At 34.1% G+C, this 21,698-nt stretch overlaps 1 protein-coding gene across 1 annotated transcript in view; it reads left to right on the plus strand.

Annotated features, from left to right (window-relative positions):
- Positions 1–21,698, plus strand: part of LOC145678328 (retinal homeobox protein Rx1-like) — a 162,101-nt gene that overhangs the window by 62,597 nt on the left and 77,806 nt on the right. The window contains exon 2 of the mRNA XM_081748348.1: positions 17,131–17,432. Coding sequence (XP_081604474.1) covers positions 17,131–17,432 — 302 coding nt within the window. The remainder of the gene's footprint in view (positions 1–17,130; positions 17,433–21,698) is intronic.

The following is a 21,698-nucleotide window of genomic DNA, read 5'->3' on the forward strand; positions in this document are numbered from 1 at the left end:
AACTTTGTTGTGGAGAAACACCGTGTGCGTTGGTTTCCTCCTGGGTTTTCCCGTTTCCTCCCACTTTCTTCGTTACACCATTTCATTCATTTATCATCATCACCGTCTCCTTTAGTCTAGCCGGCATACCCGTGGGGACGTAGAACTCAAAGATTTCATTTCATTTCCATATATATATAAATAGGAAAGCATACCTTCTTTACCTTTATTTTGTACGAACATAAAATATATTGTATACTTTGGCGTCTAGTGTCACATCTTTATTTTGATGGTATATGTGATACATCAGTTTTAATTATTTACATCAACGTAACCTTCCTAACAAGAATTTGTACAATTATCATACAAAAAGTTCTTCTCATCTGTTCATGAGAATGACTTTCTGCAAAAAAGATTACTAATTTCCAAATATATGTGATTTGTTAATTTAAGCTACAGCCTTTTGCTACACTGAAGTTAAGAAAGACGGTCTACTATTGAAGCCAAAATCCGAACCATTGCTAATATATCTGAAGCTCAGAGTGCATCAGGGCCAGAATCTGCGATCACGCGCACCGAAAGCTGGATTTTTAGCCATAAGGCTACATAAAGGAGTAGGATTGGCCATTTTCCAATGAAGGAGAGTCTCTCTCGAATTTCTGTGAACACTTCTTGCTAATGTAGTGGCTAACGAGCGCGATTTTGGTGCGCTATCATTAACGGTGGTCGCGCTCTCTTGGCCTCCGGATCATTATCCGTAACGATGGTTGCGCTCTCTTGAACTCAGGATCATTTATTCGTAACGGTGGTTGCGCTCTCTTTTACTCAGGATCATTTATTCGTAACGGTGGTTGCGCTCTCTTGGACACAGGATCACTATCCCTAACGGTGATAGCGCTCATTTCGGCTCGGAATCACTATCCTTAATGGTGGTCGCGCTCTCTTGTGCTCGGAATCACTATCCTTAACGATGGTCACACTCTCTTGAGCTCGAATTCTTTCTCACTATTCACAATAGGTCACGCTCTCAAACGGACTAGCACTTACTTATTGAGCTCGATACTTTACTGAGCCCGACTGTCATGCATCGAAGTTTGGACTTTTCTGGAGCCTATTCTCAAAACTATTAATCCTGTATTTTTTTTTTTTTTTTTGCAAGTTTTAAAATATCGTGAAGTAGAGATACTATAATAATAGTAGAAGTCATTTCTAAATACTAATGCTAAATATCTCTCATTTGATATTATTTTATGATATATGCAATTGTAAGAGATTTATTTTGGAAAAGTTTCACACTATTATTACAAAATTAGTAGCTTTGAAAAATGGGACCTTGATAGGGAGGGCTCCCAAGAAAAGAGTACAAAGTAATATCTTTTTTGAGATGTGCCGCACTCTAAGAGAAATTTATTGGGAAGGTTTACTTTTGAACTTTTTGTATGTTTCATTGTCTTTACACTATTCATGAAAATTAAAATCATAAAAAAGAGAAAAGAAAAGAAAGCTATGATACGTGTAGTAAAGTATCTTAAAACTAAATATTTCATTCCGCTATGACATCTTATTTCTGATAAATTTATACAAGTATAATTTAAGGAAGTGGTTCTCAACCGATGTGTCGCGACATACTGGTGTGTCACGCAGTCCTGTAAGGTGTGTAGCGAAATTTTAGAATTTAAAAATCATGAATAACTTAATAATAATTAGTTAAAATGTAGACAGACTGTACTAGTGAACACCACCAGCTATAGTAATAATGCCCAGTGCTATGTCGAGTCATTATAAAAACTAATTGGATTCATTATTATAATAGAAATTATTATTATTATTATTATTATTATTATTATTATTATTATTATTATTATTATTATTATTATTATTATTATTATTATTATTGATAATAAAAATATGAAACAAGTCTGTCGCGATGTCTGGACGTTCAGAAAAATGTGTCGTCAGTCAAAAAAGGTTGAGAACCACTGATCTAAGAGAGATATTGATTATTGTTAAATTGTGTTCTTGTTGGAAATGTACGTAAGCTATATTCAAACTTTAAAGACGTTTGAAGCACGTGTTATTTACTTTAGTTTTCCTTATAGACAAGAAACAAAAAGAAAAAGAAAAAATAGAAAGAACTACAAACATTTGAAGAGAGGAGTAAAAAAAAATGTCCAGTGAATGAAACATGATTTGAACCTGGAACATTAAAAAAAAAATATGACTCCCTCCCTTCATTTTTCTTTATCACAGCCATTTTTCTGAGTATTATGTATAGCACTAAGTGTAAAAATGTAAGTTAAGCGTGTGCATCTGTACCCTGTTATAAACTTAATAGATTAATAATGACTTCTTCGCAGCAGAAACATCCTTTAAGGTTGCCCTTTGCTCGTTTCCACTCTTCGTATGTTGTTATTTTGTTCCCCTTCATGATGCATCCCATCACCTGTTAACTTCTCATTATAAGCTAATTGAGAGCACCGTCATTCTTCCACTGGAAGAGATAGCACCGACCGATGAGGGGACAGCAGCTTTTAAGATCTCTTCTTCTCTTCTACAACAACAACACAAAAAATGAAACCAAGATTGTTCCTATAAACGACAAAAGCTTTCAGACAATCCGGAGTTAAACACATCATAGCCGTCACGAATCATAATATTTTAGCTTCACTTGTCAGTTGCTATTTCTGAAGAAGAGTGGCTCTAACAATGGTTCAACAATGGACATTTTTTCCTTTCCTTTTTTTCTTTTTCAATCGTCTTTCTCCCTTCGCCTGCAGCATCTTGTTTTGTTCTTATTATTTGTTATATTGGTTGGATGTTGAGAGAGAGAAGTCGAAGAACTTCTTGAAGAAATAGAGGATGAGGACGCGAAGAAAAACACTGCTGAGATTCGTTTGTAGTGACTGCGGTTATATGGTCAGATAGAGAGAGTGTTTCACAGTAGGTAGTTTTGGCGGCTTGCTAATTACTTGTTAGTACAGGCAGAAGAAGAAGAAGAAGGAAGTAGTGGAAAGAGTGAGTGGTACCTCGTTCACCAACCACCACAACGCAGGCTGTCTGCATCGAGATAACATCTTTTGGTGAAGGAAAGAAGCCCAGAAGAAACAGAAGTGATTGAAGTCAGCCCTCAAGACACGCGTGGAAATTAAAGTAGATAAGAGGATTCGGATCTGGTTAAGAGTGAAGTAGTCAAAGAGAAAATAAAAAGAAAGATTCAAACGTAAAAGGAAAGCTCAAATGAAAAAGACAAGCGAATTAAGAAGCAGCAATTCAAGATGAGTTGATAGATGATTTTGATCAAATGGGCTTTACAAGAGTGGTAATGCCCTATAGGGTAGAGAGTTCTGTCGTATAAAAGTACCAAGGAGGAACTCGTTACTAAAAGGAAAACTTCCAATAGAGTCCTGTGCAAAGCAGCTTCTAACAGGACATCGGGGGTGGCAATTAGTCCCAACAATTAGTAATTAAGAGAGAAAATGAAATGATTAATTTAGCCTGTACAGTTCTTAACGAGGTGTCTAATAGTCATTTTATCCATTCATCCTGTCAGCTCTTGCCTTTATTATTATTTTTATTGTTTTGTGTTCATCTCATCCTCCTTTCCCCCATCAACCCAACCTGTGCGTCAGTTTTTATCGAACGAAAAGAGAAGAGGCGTTACTGAATGTCACGTCAGAAGCTAATAACACTTAAATAAAAGAAATGTTCCTATGAAGACTGACGTACGGTATCTTCTCTTTAAGTAGAAGTGAATACAAAAAAAAAAGTATATAACCAACCAAAAAAAGAAAACAATACGAATTATAATTAATGCAATTAAGATGTTAACTTTTTTTGTGGTGTATTTTTCAAAGTTCTTACTTACAATATAAATGAGTCAAAATAAAATAAAATTAAAAAAGGAAAGAAATGGCTTCTTCCTTTAGTTAGCTGTGACAGATAACGGCATACTTACGAGTTGTTTCTTTAGCTTGAAGACTAGCTGTTATTACCTTCTATAAGACAAGACGAAGGGAGGGGAACAGTGTTTGCTTACGTCTCATTCCATCTGCCCCCCCCTCGAAACCCCTCTCTGTGTCTGTAACCCTTGCTGACTCACTGAGGTTTCTCACGCAATCTTTTGGTTTGACCAGGCTTAACAAAGCTCTGAGAGGGAGGGAGGTGCGGTTAATTTATTTCTGTTGCTTGATGCTTTACTGGACACAGGTAGTGAGTGAATGAGTACAAAGACTCATGGGCATATTTGTTAACAACAATTCATATAGGGGAAAAGTGATGTGAGAAGTTAGTAACAACACATACATATATTCGCTCCCCCTCACCCTACACACTGTATCCAGACCTTAATGGTCGGAGGCTATCAAACTCGAAAGGTCATTAATCACCCTAGAACTCTTAAAGTATTTTCCGGGATAACAAACTTTTCGCCCTCTTTTCTCTCAGGAAGCTGTGATGAGGGGTAAATAACCCTTAAAATTAGCACTTGACGAACCCATTCATAATAAAAGCCAATACAAACACAACAAAGCAAGTGTCAAAATGTGACAATTAGAAACACATACAAGATGAAACAATTAGTCGATCACATACATGTCCCCACTGCAGGTAGTAATTCTATTGTTTAATCAGTTGCAAAATAATAATAATAATAATAATAATAATAATAATAATAATAATAATAATAATAATAATAATAATAATAATAATAATAATAATAATAATAATAATAATAAATAAAATAAACAATCATGTTTACTTTCGGAAATTACTAACCCAAACCTTTTATTTCAAAACCTAATCAAAGTTATGACGAGGAACGTAAACATTAAGTAATCTATTTTCAGTATAAAATTGACCCAAACAAGCTAACATGCAAACATTGTGTTTATATTATCAGATACAATATGTTAACATTTTGTAAAACATATTAAATTTATAACATTTTTTAACGTTCTTCAAGCTTCGTTTCTAGATACAATTTTTCACTTCCGAAGTTTTCGGGATCGTACTCTCAAATTCACAAATGTGTTCTGCTTTCTTGTTTTCTTTGCCCGGAAGTTTGAGTGTAGTCTCACAAAAAATACAAACAACTCCGAAAACATTAATTAAAAGATAATTAAAAATTAAATGTAAATGACATTTTTTTAAATGACATATATATAGATATTATTATATATACGATTCACCGTATTGTGAGCTGTCCTCTTGTTACTATCCTAATGAAATTCTTTATCAGGTATATTCTAGTACCAGTTTCCCTTTGATAAATAACATTTTAATTAATCTGTTATTGTTAAACATTATTGTTAAACATTATTGTTATTATTATTATTATTATTATTATTATTATTATTATTATTATTATTATTAATAATAATAATAATAATAATAATAATAATAAGTGCTAAGTATAACTAACTGTAAGTTACTATTTGTCGACAGAGGGACGGATATCGTAGTTCTATAGGGTCTAAGACTTCCCATACTTATGAACAGGAGCATACTCACAGGGTTCGGACCCCCCTCTCAAACTTTCTAACTGAACATACATTTTTGTACACTTCCCCAACAAAACTCTACTTGTTTAACAGCGAAATGATTGCTGTAGCGTGAAAATTTGATCTTACACTTCATCCGCATTCTTTCTCTTATAAAAACAATCTAGTTCTATCATTTCCCCCCCTGAAAATATAGGTGCAAGTTTTTTTTCTTTTTACAAATACTTATCGTCTTTTCAGGTGCAAAATAATACTCGTTCAATTCTACACAGACGTGGTGTTTTGTATTGGACTCCCCCTGCCCCCGAAAACTTGAACTTCTCCCAACAAAAAATTATGGTTGCGCGCCTGCTTATGAATAGCTATTGGTTTGGTTGGATTAGAGTTTAGCGTCTCTTTCAGCACCGAGGCTAAATGATAAATGAATGTACAGTAGGATAACTATCTAAGATAGTCTCCTTTTTCAGGAAGTCATCCGATATCCCGAAGAAAATGCAAACGGGACGCAAAATATAATTTAAGAAAATGGTTTGTGGTTATCCTATAGTTGAATCTGCGTTTGGAAATATTTTGAAATTTTGTTAAATAGTTTCATATTCTTCAAACAGATACCTCCGTAGTAAAGTCTATGTTTCAGTGTCCTATAATCTTCCGTGTGTTGATAATCGAAGGTTACTCCCAAATCCACCGGTATTGTAAGAAAGCGGTGCTTGAGCGATTTACCGTAGAAATTTACACCCCCCTTAGTGATAACTTCAAAACCTTGTTTTATTATAAGTGCAAAGTCTTTAGTCCGTGGAGAGGAGGGTGTGCTTGGATCATGGGTCAGAGTGGGTCCTCGTGAGTCAGAGTGGGCAATGGCGGGTGGTGGGTCATAATGGGTCGTGGGTCAAGTTATCAATGACCCATGCCATCTCTGATGTCTATGTATACAGCATAGTTTGGCATAGTTTGTATGTCTAATAATAATAATAATAATAATAATAATAATAATAATAATAATAATAATAATAATAATAATAATAATAATAATAATAATAAATGATTAAGCCATTAACTAAATCAAAGTATAGAGTAAAGCATATTTTGCCTAGGGGAATTATTTACATTTACTGGCCTCTGTAATGCACGCGAAAAGATAACTTAAGCGTAAGTGATACATATATGCAAAGCTAATGCATGCACGCAATCTCTTTACATAGTATTGACCAATTATAACATGTGATCGTTACACACTACGCATAATATTACAAACAATGACTTTGGACAGACTGTCATTCGTCTGCACATAGCAACATGCTTCATGTGATATTCAATCAACAGAAAGAACAAACAACATATATATATGATGGTGATTATGGTATTTGTATACTCTTAATGTCACCTAAGTACTTCCATCCGATATTGTAATTACCACGTTTATGTAAGTAATAATAAGTGCTAACTCTGTTCTTGATAGCCGTAAATTACTAGCAAATTATAGGCCTATAGAAACTATAGCAACAATGCATTTCTCTTATTATTAGTAGAATACAATATATATAAATCAATACCTGAAAGAGGAACTTCTGGGTTTCCTATCAGAGCTTCATCGGCATCAGATTTCAGCACGGAAAGAAATAATAGGTATTTATCAACTTGGTAAATCAGTCTGCAATAGAATATTTACAGTCCATATTTATGAGTCAGAAATATCACATAGCCTATCATAATAAACATTAATTTGTTTGTTTAGAGTTCAACTTCCTTGTTCAGCAACTACGATATTATATAATAAATAAACTTGTAATCCAAGGCTGGGTCTCAATCACATCAAATTAACACCAAGAATCAATTCTCGATCTGTCGCTTCAACGCTAAACGCTTAGTCGCAGAAAACTGTACATGAAGTTTATAAAATAAAGTTGTGTTATGTTTAACCTGTGTTGTTATTAGACGGATAATAAATACAACAGGACCAGAGATGGATAATAAATACGACCCACTGTGATCCACGACCTACTGACTCATCACCATTTAAATGTTCGTACTTTGATGACATAATGTCTAACAAGAGGACTACGACAAGAATTTTCAACAGCATTCAACAAAAATACTTCCAGCAGTCCTTCTTGGGCGCAACGATGTATGGATACAGGAGAGTTGTTCTTTGAATGATCCAAGGCAAGAAACTCTCTATGTTCACTTTCTTTTTTTCTATAGCTCTAGTCTCGGTTTCAAATTGCCACACTATTTGTATGTCCACCTTTTTTTTATGTAATCGGAGGGATATTACAAACTTACAGAAATGTTTGTTTGATCAATATATTCCAAACATCTACTTTACATAAAGAACAAGAAGGAAAAGAAAAATCCATATGTTTTAGTATGACACATAACAATGCTCAAAAAAGGTCAACTCAATTTTACAGGGGGGCGCGGTGGCTCAGTGGTAGAGCGTTCACCTCTGGTGCTTGGGGTCCCGGGTTCGATCCCAGCCCCCGCCAAGTGAACTTTGTGGTGGACAAACACCGTGCTCGTGGGTTTTCTCGGGGTTCTCCCGTTTCCTCCCACTTTCTTCATTCCACCATTTCACTCATCTCTCATTATCACCGTCTCCTTTAGCCTCGCCGGCATAACCGTGGGACGTAAAACTCAAAGATTTCATTTCATTTTTTCAATTTTACAGGGGGAACTTGTATGCAAAGCTATTAATTTATCTTACTTATTTAATTTCTTCGACTATCAGGTAAAATTCTAAAGATTTAAATAATAAAATTAACTAAAAAATAATTAGTTAATGACGGGCAATTAGATATACCGCATAATATGCTACTAACATGTATTTTATTTGTGTAAAAATAGGTTTAACTGTAAATTTTACACAATGATTAATCTAACTCCATTATAATCTCCAAAACTTTTTTTCACGTCTTTTTAACATGTTAATCATGTTTAGGCCTTGCGTGAACAGGTAGGGCGTTTCCAGCGCCATAAAAAACGATAGCTTGTCTGATCATTTACAAAAACTCGTATGCAAAAAAGGAAAGAGCTGATTGGGTGAACTGCTGTTTTCAACTACTGCTCATTAATTTAACTTTTAAGTATAGCACGGAGCTCTTTAACAACGTACTTCATTTCATTTTGTGACCGGAAGGGAAAGAAAGAAAGAAAACATTAAGACCAATCGATTATGTTGGAAATGCTAACCTTTGACCTCTGTGAATTTTTTGTACTATTAAAAACATAAGAGTCTACTGGTATTCTTATTGGCTAAAATTATAAATGTAAACGCCCAACATAATCTTATATAGGGTGTACGAAAAGTGAATTTCTCAAAATTTAAGAACGTGTTAACACAGATGTGTGTAGTGTTGTTGTCTTTGTCCACGAAACGAAATGAAAAATTAGGCTCCTCGTCTCGTTCTCATAAATTTTGTAAAATTCTCGTCTTGTCTCGATTTTCGAAGGATTATTTCTTGTCTCGTTTCGCGTCGATTTTCGAAAAACTTTTCTCGTCTGTTTTTGTAAATTTATGTACAAAATTTATAACCTGATCTTTTTCCCAGTTAATTTCATCTAGATTCTACCGGGTATTAGCAATCTTCTGCGTCATTAAAAGCCCACGTCATGAAATGTGATATAAGAACATTTAATCTATATTTATTATTTAAAAATATTGTATAATGACTAAACGTTCATAAATGCTTTTCACTGCATTCATACAATTACTACCAATTTGTAGTTTTTATACTACATACATACAACATTAAAACATTGTTTGAGATCTAGGACTTGGCGCTATTAGTGTTGCCCACGAGAAGTAGGACAAAACAAAAAATATCTCATCTTACTCGTCTGATAGAAATGGAAAAATGAAAATGCCTATGACATCATTTGTGTATCAATGCTTAGTTTCCAATATGTGAAAGAATGTCCAATGACAATAGATTCTCACATGCACCACTACAGAGGTTCAAAATGGGCACAGCTTGAATAATGTCACGTCGACATCTCAAGGTTTCATCTGCAATGTTTCATATCTGAAAAGTCTGGAGGCCGGACGAGGGATTTTCATAATGGAGCCAAATACAGCTTATACCTAGGATGGTGTTAGTACTAGAACAGGTTGTGCATAGTAAGTATCGTCTTATGCACCACCTATATTTGTGTACATTGTATATATTTGCAACCTAGGCGCCACATTCAACTGATGTGAGCCACTGATACGTGTGGAACCCTGAAATGCTGAAGTGAGAAACCTGTATTCAGCTCTTGGGTGTCGATTTGGAAAATACACATGAGAATCTACATATTCATTGGATATCACTTATAACTCGGAAATCAATCGCTGCTTGACATATGTTGTCAAGGACGTTTATAATCGTCTACACCTATGGAATACACTTCTGAATTTAGCATATCTAACTTTGTGACAACCTAGATATTGTACTGTTAAATACATTGAGTGTTTTTGAATCGTACGTTATTTTCGGTTTTGAAATGCACGATCAATAGCATAAGTATGTATGTAATATGTAATTAGTGACAAACTAATAAAATATGGTAGCTGAATACTATGTTATCAGAGTGTAATACTATATATATAACTTTATTATCTAACTTATACAGTAGTAAAGTAGACAATTTAAATTTTGTTCATAATTTTCTTCCTTTTCGAGAAAAATAAACAAGACTTAATAGTGATAGAAAACACCTCTCGCCTTATAAATGAAAGAGAACAGTGAAAATTACAAAAAAAAAAGAAAAAAAAGAAAAGAAAGAAAATGAAGAAAATAATAGGAGATGGAAATAACTCACTCACTCACACTCACTCTATGGCCTATGGAACCCGGAGGTTCAGTGCCGCGTTCACAAAAGCTCTCCACTGACTTCTATCCTTAGCTAATTGGATCCAGTTTCTACTTTGTATTCCAATCTCTGCGAGATCCATCTTAATATTATCCTCCCATCTGCGCCTAGGTCTTCCAAATGGTCGTTTTCCTATGGGTCTACCAGTCAACACTTTGAAAGCGTTTCTACTTTCTTCCATTCTAGCTACATGGCCTGCCCACCTAAGCCTCCTAAACTTGACGACCCTAACAATGTTGGGTAAACCGTATAAACTATGTAGTTCCTCGTTATGAAGCTTCCGCCATTCCCTATTCTCGTTCCTCTTGGGTCCGAATATTCTTCTCAGGATCTTGTTCTCAAATACTTTCAGTCTATGTTCTTCCCTCAGAGTAAGCGACCATGTTTCGCAACCATACAGAACAACAGGCATGATTATCGTTTTATATATTTTAAGCTTCAAATTCCTCGACAGAATTCGCGACGACAAGAGATTTTGAACCGAATAGTAACACGAATTCCCTGCTTTAGTTGACATTTAATTTCTTCGTGAATATGATTTTCGTCTGTTAATATTGATCCTAAATATTTGAAAGTATCCACTTTATCAAAAGTATTATTTAATATTTTAACGCCTCCACAATTTGCCGTATTACGGTTCCGACGCACTTCCATGTATTTAGTTTTCTCTGCATTTACTTCTAAACCCATGTCCCTGCAAGCGTTTAATAATATCTCTGCATTTATTTCTACTGTTCTCCTATCATCCCCTATTAAATTTACATCATCAGCATATGCCATAACCTGGGGAATGCCGTTCAACTCTAGACCCTGGTTGTTATCTTTGATTTTCCTTATGGCGTATTCCAGCACAAAGTTAAATAATAATGGCGACAACGCATCTCCTTGTTTCAGGCCATTTTCGACGTGGAAGCTCGTGGACAAAAATTTTCCTACCCGGACTTTACTTTGGGATTCACTTAAACATATCTTAATTAATCTAATTAGCTTTCTCGGTATTCCAAGCTCTGTAAGAACGTTGTATAATGTTTCTCTCCTAACCGAGTCGTAAGCCTTTCTAAAATCAATAAATACTGTAGTTGATGTACCGGGGTATTGTATTCCCACTTCTTTTCGAGTATTTGGCGAATGATAAATATTTGGTCGATAGTTGATCGATTTCGTCTAAATCCGCACTGATAATCTCCAATAATGTCATCTGCGTATGGGGTAAATCTTGCTAACAGAATATTTGAAAGGATTTTATAGGATGTTGACAGAAGAGAAATGCCTCGATAATTATTACAGTCAGTTTTGTCGCCTTTCTTGTGAATTGGAACAATGATTGACTCTTTCCACTCTTGTGGCAATTCTTCCTTGTTCCAGATAAGGAGAATGAGTTTGTGTATGTTGTTCCACAATTTTTCGCCTCCAGCTAAAATTAACTCAGCCGGAATTTCATCTACACTCAGAGATTTGTGTTTCTTTAATTTCTTTATAGCGGCTTCCACTTCTATTCGATTGGGTTCTGGAATATACGGTTCTGCGGTGTGTATCTCCTTTTCTCCACGCACATTAGTTTTTGGCTGCGTGTTCAGCAAATCGTCAAAGAAATCTTTCCATCTATTTAAGATGCTATCCGTATCAGTGAGAACTGTTCCGTCAGATTTCTTTAATATATAAGCACGAGGTTGATAGCCTTTCTTAAATTCGCTGATCCCCTTATGCATGTCCCGAATATTTTTATTTTTACTATTATCTTCAAGTTCCTTAATTTTAGCTTTCAAAAAATCCCGTTTCTTTGTTCTAAAAGTTTTGGAAGTTTCCCGCCTGATATCTGCGAAATTTTGTGAAGTTATTTCATTCGGATTTTGTAGCCACCGTAATTTTGCCTGTTTTATCTTCTCTACTAGTTTAATGCATTCTTGGTCGAACCATGGTTTGTTCCTACGTATTTCCGCGTGCCCCAATTTTTCTATTGCTGAACTTTTAATGCTATCTCTAATTTCAATCCAAGTATCCTAGAAACAAAACTTGGTTATGATTATCTTTTGACAAAAATGTATTTGAGGGATGTGATGGAAGGAAAAGGGGGAGGGGAAAAATGATTGGAGTTCATAATCATCACAGAAATTTTGTAGTTACTGGCAACTCATTTGCCGCCAACTATGAAGCTTCCACGCATCACAGTTCGCAGCTAACTTCTTCGTCTTCATATGCCCCTTGATATACCTCCTCCATTGAAGCCGTGTACCTTCTATCATGTCTCTCAGGATATAGTTTCTCTCATTTAATGTTTCAACTAATTTCTTCTTCTTCCTTGTATTACATTCAGTATTATTATTTTTCCCCCTACCATTTGCAGCATTTTCTCATTGCTTTTCCGCTCGATCTCCAACTACAATCTTAATTTTCTCCATTACTTTTCACACCTTATTCTGAAAGCTCCTGATCACTTTACTCAAACTTTATTTAAAGATCTACAAAGTATCCTTTTTCTTTTTTCTCAATTCTCTCGTCCTTTCTATCCTTACTTATATTTTATTTTGTGATCGCACTTCATGTCTTCACTGAGAATATTACCTACTACCAAAAACTAGTCATACGTTCTATTTTCTCTTTTCTTATTCGATAGAAACCACGTAATTATAGTCACTTGATAGAGGATTTCACAAGTAGAACAATTCTTACATGAAAACGGAAAGATTAGCTGAGAAACGATTTTGTTTGCTGATCAAAGGGTATCGTATTAGGGTCATCAGTCAAGTCTAGGAGGTTAAATGAGCAGGTCATGTAGCCAGAACGAAAGAAAGTAAGAATGCTTTGAAAGTTTTTACTGGAAACCCAATCGGAAAGCGACCATTAGCAAGATCTAGGCGCAGATGGGAGAATACTATTAAGATGGATCTCACAGAAATAGAAGTACAAAGTAGATCCAGTTGGCGAAAGGTAGAAGTCAATGAAGAGCTTTTGTGAACGCAGCATTGAACCTCCGGGTTCCATAGGTCATAGATATGTATATAAGACTATTTCACCCAAGTCTTACGTTCGGCCTTTAGCGTGGGTATATTGTGTTAAGATGACGGGGGACGTTCAGAACAATTGTATTATCCGAGATGGTGCTAGGCTAAAAAAGGTAAGAAACCACTGCTCTAGCGTATAGATACTCATCTTAAATTTAAGAAAGATCTATAGGGAGGGACGATCGAGAATATACATACTGCCACATATTCTAGCATTACATCACTGCTTTAAATTGTAGGTTTCGTTCTATATAGCATCAATACCGGCAAAGAACATAAACGCAAACCAATCAGTTGATTCGTGTGTATGGTAAAGCCAACATTGCTGCTTGTTTACCTAAGATATTACAAATGGCTCTTAAGACTTCCTGCTTCAAGAAACAATAATAGACGGATACAGGGTATGAGTAACTCAAGTGGTTTGAACAGGTGTTATACATATAAATCGTGTGTATTTGTAGCCTGAGTCTCAACATTTTAAAAGTTTTCAGTTGAGAAGCTTGTTTTAGAATTTAACGCAATGTGATAATTATACTAGTTAAACAATAGCTTCTACTCTTGCTAGTTTGTCTAAAATGCAGCATACAAGCTCTCCGCTCAAGATATGTGTATGACTCTCATTGTGATAAAGCTTACAATTTCTATAGTTAAAGAAAACCAACGGAATTAACCATGTTTGGAGAAGTGTGTTAATTGAAGCTTTAAATACGCTTAATTGTTTCTTCTGAGTCAGGTAGTAAAACAATAATGTCAATATCGTATATTTGGAATTCAAAACTATATTTCTTCCAAAATAAAGTTTTCGTTTCGATACAAGATAAATAAATCTATCTGTCTGTCTTTTGTATAAATAAAAATGAAAGTGACCATGTTAGTGACTTAATAACTCTTGAACTACTCGACCAATCTCTATCGAATTTTCAACATAGATGAGGTTCGAGCCTCGGATGGTTTTATCATTTCACTTTGACGGTGGAACTTAGAGGAGGGAGAGGAGGAAGATATATAAAAAATGATCGAAAATGACTGATATTATTGTCGGTTCCATAGTTTTTGTGGTACTGAAATGAAGTGACTTCCAAATCCAGCCAAATTCAAATTCAGCCCTACAACTTGCGGGAGGATGAGGGGAAGATACATAAAACTGATGAAAATGACCGATATTAATGCCAAATTCATAATTTTCGGGATCGCTGAGATAATAGTGACACTTCCGATGTCGTTTAAATCCAAATTTAGCCCCGCAATTTAGGAAAGGAGGAGAGGGAGATATAAAAGTGATAGAAGATGACCGATATTAGTGTCGAATCCATAGTTTTCGGGGTCGCTGAGACACTTCGGATGACGTTTAAATCCAAATTCAGCTCCAAGGGGGGATGGTGACATGTAAAAATAATTGAAAATGATCGATATCAGTGTCGAATTAATAGTTTTCGGGGTCCTTAAGTTGATTGGTCACAGTTTTGGTGTCCTTTATGTCCAAAATGAAACGTATTCTTCCCGTTCGAAGAATGGACATACTACTAGTAAGTTAATAAAACTGAAAAATTGTAACAATCGATTTTGGGAACGTACCTTGTTCAATTTCACATGCGTACCATCTTGACCGAGATTTTTCATGAGTTTCTAAGCTGAAGTAAAATAATAATTATTAATTCCAATCATTATAAATAATAATTCCAATTATTATTTACTTCTTACAGTGAGATAGTGTGTATGTATGTATAGTACATAGTTCATGTAAATTCCTTTCTGTTTCAATAATTATTTTAGAATAGAAAAATATATATATATTTTTTCATTCATTCAATCACCAAAGAGTGGACGGATCATTTATATTCATAAAACCGCGGCACGCTTTTGAGCTTTGGAAAGTTGTATGTACTATTACCAGGGGTCACATTTATCATTCCTTCAGTCCAATAAATGGCATGTATTAATCAAACTACAGAAATGTTCATTTAAAGGAAAATGTTTAGACAAGTATTTCCTTCTCAGAAGCGGATCACCAAAATCGGTTCATTCTATTCTTTTCAAACACGAAAATAGGAGTATTTTCTTTATATATAGATTGAAGAGATTTACTATCTAATATTTCCTTTATGAATAATTCTTATATAGTTAACCTTTAATTATTGTAGTGAAAAAGTTACACTCTAGTGGAGTCTTACGAACTTTAATTGTATATTTCGTGATTCTTGACTTTGTAGTGTGTGTGTGTATTTCTTTTTAATTCCACGGCTAAGTTGGTGTTCTGTTCTTTTCTCGTATTAGAAAGTTATCAATAAAGAGAGCACGTTGAATGATTAAACACAAATATGCTGAGAAGTTACTAGTGTTACGTTGAGAAATATGAGACTGCATAAGATTTTTACACAAAGACGATGCATTTTCTTCTGCTGCCTTTTCTAAATTTTTATTTCTAGATATACAATGTAAAATCAGCATACGGTTTAACCTCATTGAGCTCTAGGTCCTGATTGCTATCTTTGATTTTTCTTATAGCGTACCGGTACTCCAGGACAATGTTTAACAATGGCAACAACGCATCTCCTTGTTTCAGACCATTCTCGATGTAAAAGCTCGTGGACAAGAAACTTCCTACCCGAACTTTACTATGTGATTCATTTATGGTATTCATCATGTTATGACGTATGCTGATGATGGAGGATGATAGGAAAACAATAGAAAGAAACGCATAAGTCTTATTAAACGCTTGCAGGGACTTGGGTTTAGAAGTAAATGCAGAGAAAACTAAAAACATGGAAGTTCGTCGGGATCGTAATACTGCATATTATGGACGCATCAAAGTATCAAATAATACTTTCGATAAAGTGGATACTTTCAAATATCTAGGATCAATATTAACAGACCAAAACCATATTCACGAAGAAATTAAATATCGACTGAAAGCAGGGAATTCGTGTACACATTATATATTTTCCATTGTTATTTACTATTAAAGTTAAATAAATGTTTTTCAGTTTTGTAAGTGAGTATGCAGTACGAGTATAGAAGAATCATGTCTTTCTAGATATTGAATTCTTGAGCATTTTTAGATTTTATAACTTATGTTAGAGACAAAATAACATCAATATAGACTACTAAAGAGTTAATTACATATTTGGGCATGTACTGTATGTCGAGTGTTGTAGCATTTTTTTTATTAAAGTGGACGCGAGAAGATTAATTAAATTATATTCTATAATAATGGGTAACAGTTTGTAAGGAATTAAAATTAGCCCACTCTTCCTCATTTTGTCGGAACAGTTTTAATATAATGAGAGCTGGTTTCTCTTGATTTCACTGAAAACTTCTAAAAATTCTTTATTTTTCAATATGGTCAAATTAGTGGTAGGGCGTTCACTTTTGGTGCGAGAGGTCCTAGTTCGATCCCAAGCTTTGTGAACAGTAGTGTTGGACAATATAATCTTTGGCCATTTTCTCTTTCCTCCCTCATTCTAATTCCACAAATTATTTATCATTCATTTTTATTAATTATTCGTCTCTTTAGCCGTTTCTTTAATTATTCTTACTCGTAGAGCAATATATTTTATTTCATAACCATTGTACGATCGCTGAATATAAACTAAACTGCATAGAACATTCTGTTAAATCTTCTTTCTATTATTAGGCCTGTTCACATGTACACCATCTTCAGATCACCATCAAGAGTATTAAAGTACTCATGCAACAATTCATTTTATTTGGCAGTTATTATAGCAAGATTTCAATTGTTTGTTTCTTGTGCTACGAAAATTGTTTCCTTACTTTTTATGTTCGTTTTTTCTTGTTTTCAGGAGAAAATAGCAATTCTAATGACGGCTTGTCAGACGTCCGATGTTTGGACAAAAGTAGTGAAGACGAGCGAAGTCACACCCCGGCCAGTCCTAGCACTAGTCCTTCCACGGGTGGTGTGCCCAGTGGGAACTCCAGCATCGACAGCGGAGAACCAAAAAAGAAACACCGACGAAACCGAACAACTTTCACGACGTATCAACTCCACGAATTGGAGAGAGCGTTCGAAAAATCGCATTATCCGGACGTTTACAGCCGAGAAGAGCTAGCCATGAAAGTTAATCTACCTGAAGTTCGAGTACAGGTAGGTATTTATATTTTGATACAATAATTGTATATATGCAGTACCTGTCAAAAGCTTTCGACCAACCCGGATTTGAGCGAGCACGTACTCTGGACCTATTAGTTTGGCACGGGATCCTTGTCGCCGTGTGTCAAAGGTTCTATCTAAAGCATAAAATTTGACGATAGTTGGATCGTTATCTGAAAGATACTGCAGCTGATATGGGTACTTTACATATACCTATATCATATAAACTGTCAGTGTTTTTTTTTTTTTTTTTTTTTTTGCGACTAAGGTCAAATAAAGCATTATAACCGATTAAATTTTTTCTCAGTCATCAAGGTTTTTCATTGTAGGGATGTGATTCGACAGTATACAGAAATATATTAAATTCCTCAACTGAATTCAGTAAAATCTCAAGTCCTGAAATTATTTTGTATTAAAATTAAGATATTAACTGAACTTAATTTTAATACAAAATAATTTCCAAAGATATTGACTTGAACTTTGGATGTAATATTACACGAGTGAATAGTCCTTGGAACATAGGTGCGGACCAATAATAAAAACATGAATACAAGAAAAAAGTGGACTAGGATGCTTTTCAATTCAGGTTCTCATTTAAGGAGCTTATTTCTGAAATACACATAATATTTGAAAATCTATGTTAGGTGAACTTTTCAATATATCCTTCGCCAACATATTACTCATTTTTCAAACATTTGTTACGCTGACTGATGTTACAGATTAAACTAAGAAAAAAAAACGTAGGTTGTGTACGTAAAAGCGTTGGTTACATGTGTAAATCCTGCAGTTTTTAGACTTAACGTACAACAAACTTATACGTACTTTCCGTATGAATAAAAAACTGTATATAGGTGGTGAGGATCTCACATACAGATAGACATATATAACATATAGCTGATGTATGTAACAACCGTATATATATATGTAATATATGGTAGACTTGTTATATGTCAGACATCCTCCAACGGCATGATGTAACATCTAACAATAAGAAGGTAAAAGGTCAGTGCTTATGTAGCAAATGGTTAACGTATGCTCTTCTCCATACTAATTTTTGTAGTAAACCTAAGGATTCCATATATTTCTACAATATACCGCTGTCCGGATAACGGATTTTTCTCAGTGTAAGTTAACAAAATTTTCAGAGAAACCTCACAGATACCAACTTCAATAGACCCGCTTTTCTATAAATTTCGCATTAGTACTCTTCTCTGAAGACATCAGAATATTATTACATTAATTCTTTATTCAGATTTTCTGTTCACTACGACAATATTAAAGTTTTGAAGCATGAACTTATTCACTAATGATTGTTATCTTCACTAGAAAATGTCACTGCAATTTGAACGATATTTATCATGAAGCTCACTAGTGAGGCTTTGTTTTTTAGTTCTGAATTACGATTTGAAGCATTCGAAAGAAATATATATATATATATATATATATATATATATATATATATATATATATATATATATATATATATATATATATATAAATGTGAGATGTCTTTCTGCAGCTTAATCTCATAGAAACCGAGCCATATGCATGCCTGCCGAAAATCGAATCTGGGTCTCAAGAATAATAACCCTTTATCCACAAAGAAGCTCAGAAGAGAATTCCTTAAGTAATGTTTCCTTTGCTAAAATTCTCTTATTTGTTATGTGTTGTTGTTTTAAAGACACAATTGCTATCGTTAAAATTCGAATAATCGAATAAAACTAAAATCATTATACGACGCATAAGCAATAATTATTCAGATATGGAAAAAATATTCGGACAGTTATTCCAATATCGGATAATTGTTTCAATATTGAAATAGTTTCTCTGCTATTTGGATAACAAAATATTAGAAAGAATAATTATACGATGGATAACGAATAATTGAGGGGTCTAGTGAGAGAGGGAGCTACGCCAAAATCTTGAAAGTTCTAGTTTTTGAACCTTCTAATCTTTTACTGGCATATGTCATCCATCATGTGAACTACAATTATGTGACATAGCTCCCACATTTTCTGCATCCGGTATTCTGAGTTCTTGAATATGTCCTCAGCAGCATTTTGAGTGAGAGAAGGAGCTATGCTACTTACCGATAGTGTCTGGTATGCCAGTAGAGGAGGTACCAACAGTTTAACAGTAAAATAGTACAGTGTGGAGTTACAATATCCAGTGCTAGCTTTTATATCACGAAAATAACTGCTGTGAAATTTGACACTACACTACCAGGCATACTCTTCTTCAAATATACCTATTTTGACATAAATTTCTTCCAGAAGATGCAGTTTCGTTTTTCTAAAACCAGAAGAGATATCGTAGATGATTATTCTTATGTGACCACATTTCTTGAAGAGATATCACTACTCTATTTACATAGAGACCCATATCAGTCCTACTGTTAAAATAACTCATGGCAATGATGCCCTATATTTGTCTAGTTTTTCATGGTGTTTAGCAAAAATTAACATGCACAGAAACAACGGACAATAAATATAGTCTTTCTGTAGTTCATATGTAAACCTGTGAATATGATTTACACTCAGGTAAAAGTATGTAAGTCATGTTAAAACTCTTTGATATATTATATTGATTTTTCTACATGGGTATACTACAAACATTATACCATGCATTTCACAATAAATGCAATTTCATTGAAATCCATATTTTTCCTTTTGCATAATTTACCTTACAATAAGTTAAGAAGTAAAAAGTTAACCCTTTATTATACAAAGTATGGCGTAACATGATGCTTTAGAAAACTCAATTTATTTAAATTTCTTGTCAAAGTGGCATAGCTCGATCTCTCACTAGACCCCCCAATTATTTGAACAGCGAAAAATACCAAACTTTAATTCGAATCCCGGATAATTGTTTGAAAATTGAAAACGATTATTCTGATATTGGAGTAACATAAAAGTAATTGAATAAATATACGATGGATAACGAATAATTATTTGAACATATAATTTTGTTGGAATTTTGAAAACGAATATTCGAATAAAAGCAGAAAACATTGCATAAGTGATCTAAAAAATGAATATTCAGGAAATTTTAACAATAACTGTGTGCCTAGAAGAAAAAAACACAGCACAAAAATAAATACCTACCTACCTACACACACACACACACACACACACACACATATATATATATATATATATATATATATATATATATATATATATATATATATATATATATATATATATATATATATATATATATATATATATATGTAAGTCATGTTAAAACTCTTTGATACATTATATTGATTTTTCTACATGGGTACACTACAAACATTATACCATGCATTTCACAATAAATGCAATTTCATTGAAATCCATATTTTTCCTTTTGCATATTTTTTCCTTTTACATACATATATATGTATGTATGTATAAAAATTTATTTTTATGTAGCAACATGTAGAAAAGAAAAGCATCTATCACTATTCCGTTTCGTTTGTAAGTTTTTCGTCGTCCCCACGGACTGGATCAATGCATCCCACTGATCGAGCCTTTGTTTCCTCACTCCCGGCATTGACATGGAGGAAATGGAACTCTGAAGAGATTAAAGTGCACTTCTGACGGTTTCCGGCCCCCACTATATACACACACAGATTTCCCCCATTTTTTTTTATTTGAGAAAATCAAGTTTTCCTGAATCTCTATATAGAAGTAAACGATTTTTCAGAAGGTGGTTAGAGGGTGATTTTTTTATGCGGTAGAAAAACTGGGGAGATGGATGGAATCATTCATATAACGAAACAAAATGAAACGAAAATTCTCCAACCAAAATATAGTGATCAGGAAGGAAGGATACCTGGATGAACTTGATTTCTTAAGAAATTGTTGTTAGCTTCATCATTTGAGCAGTAAATCCATGAAATAAATTGCCTATTTTACGTAAGAATGTCACAAACAGTCTTACGTTCGGATATAATTTATAGACAAAGTTAAAAATCACTCACTCAGCAAAATTTCTTTAATATAATAAACTTAGATAACAATAGATACATCGGGTTTAATCGGTTACATCGAACGTTGTCCGGGGCAGAATAATGTGTTACTTAGTAAATGCATCTTTACGAATAGGTACATTCTAAAACGATATGATACGCGTTTTAGGTCCTTGGATATTTCTAAAGATCCATTTTGATGTTAATTCTACTCTAGATATCATAATAAGACGTATTATTCATATCAAATTTCAACTTACACATTAAAGGTCAAAAGTTAGGGGACAGGCGCAAGGGCGCCCATC

The sequence above is a fragment of the Thermobia domestica genome, chromosome 2 (assembly GCF_964235325.1).
Source record: "Thermobia domestica chromosome 2, izTheDome1.hap1.1, whole genome shotgun sequence".
NCBI lineage: Eukaryota > Metazoa > Arthropoda > Insecta > Zygentoma > Lepismatidae > Thermobia > Thermobia domestica.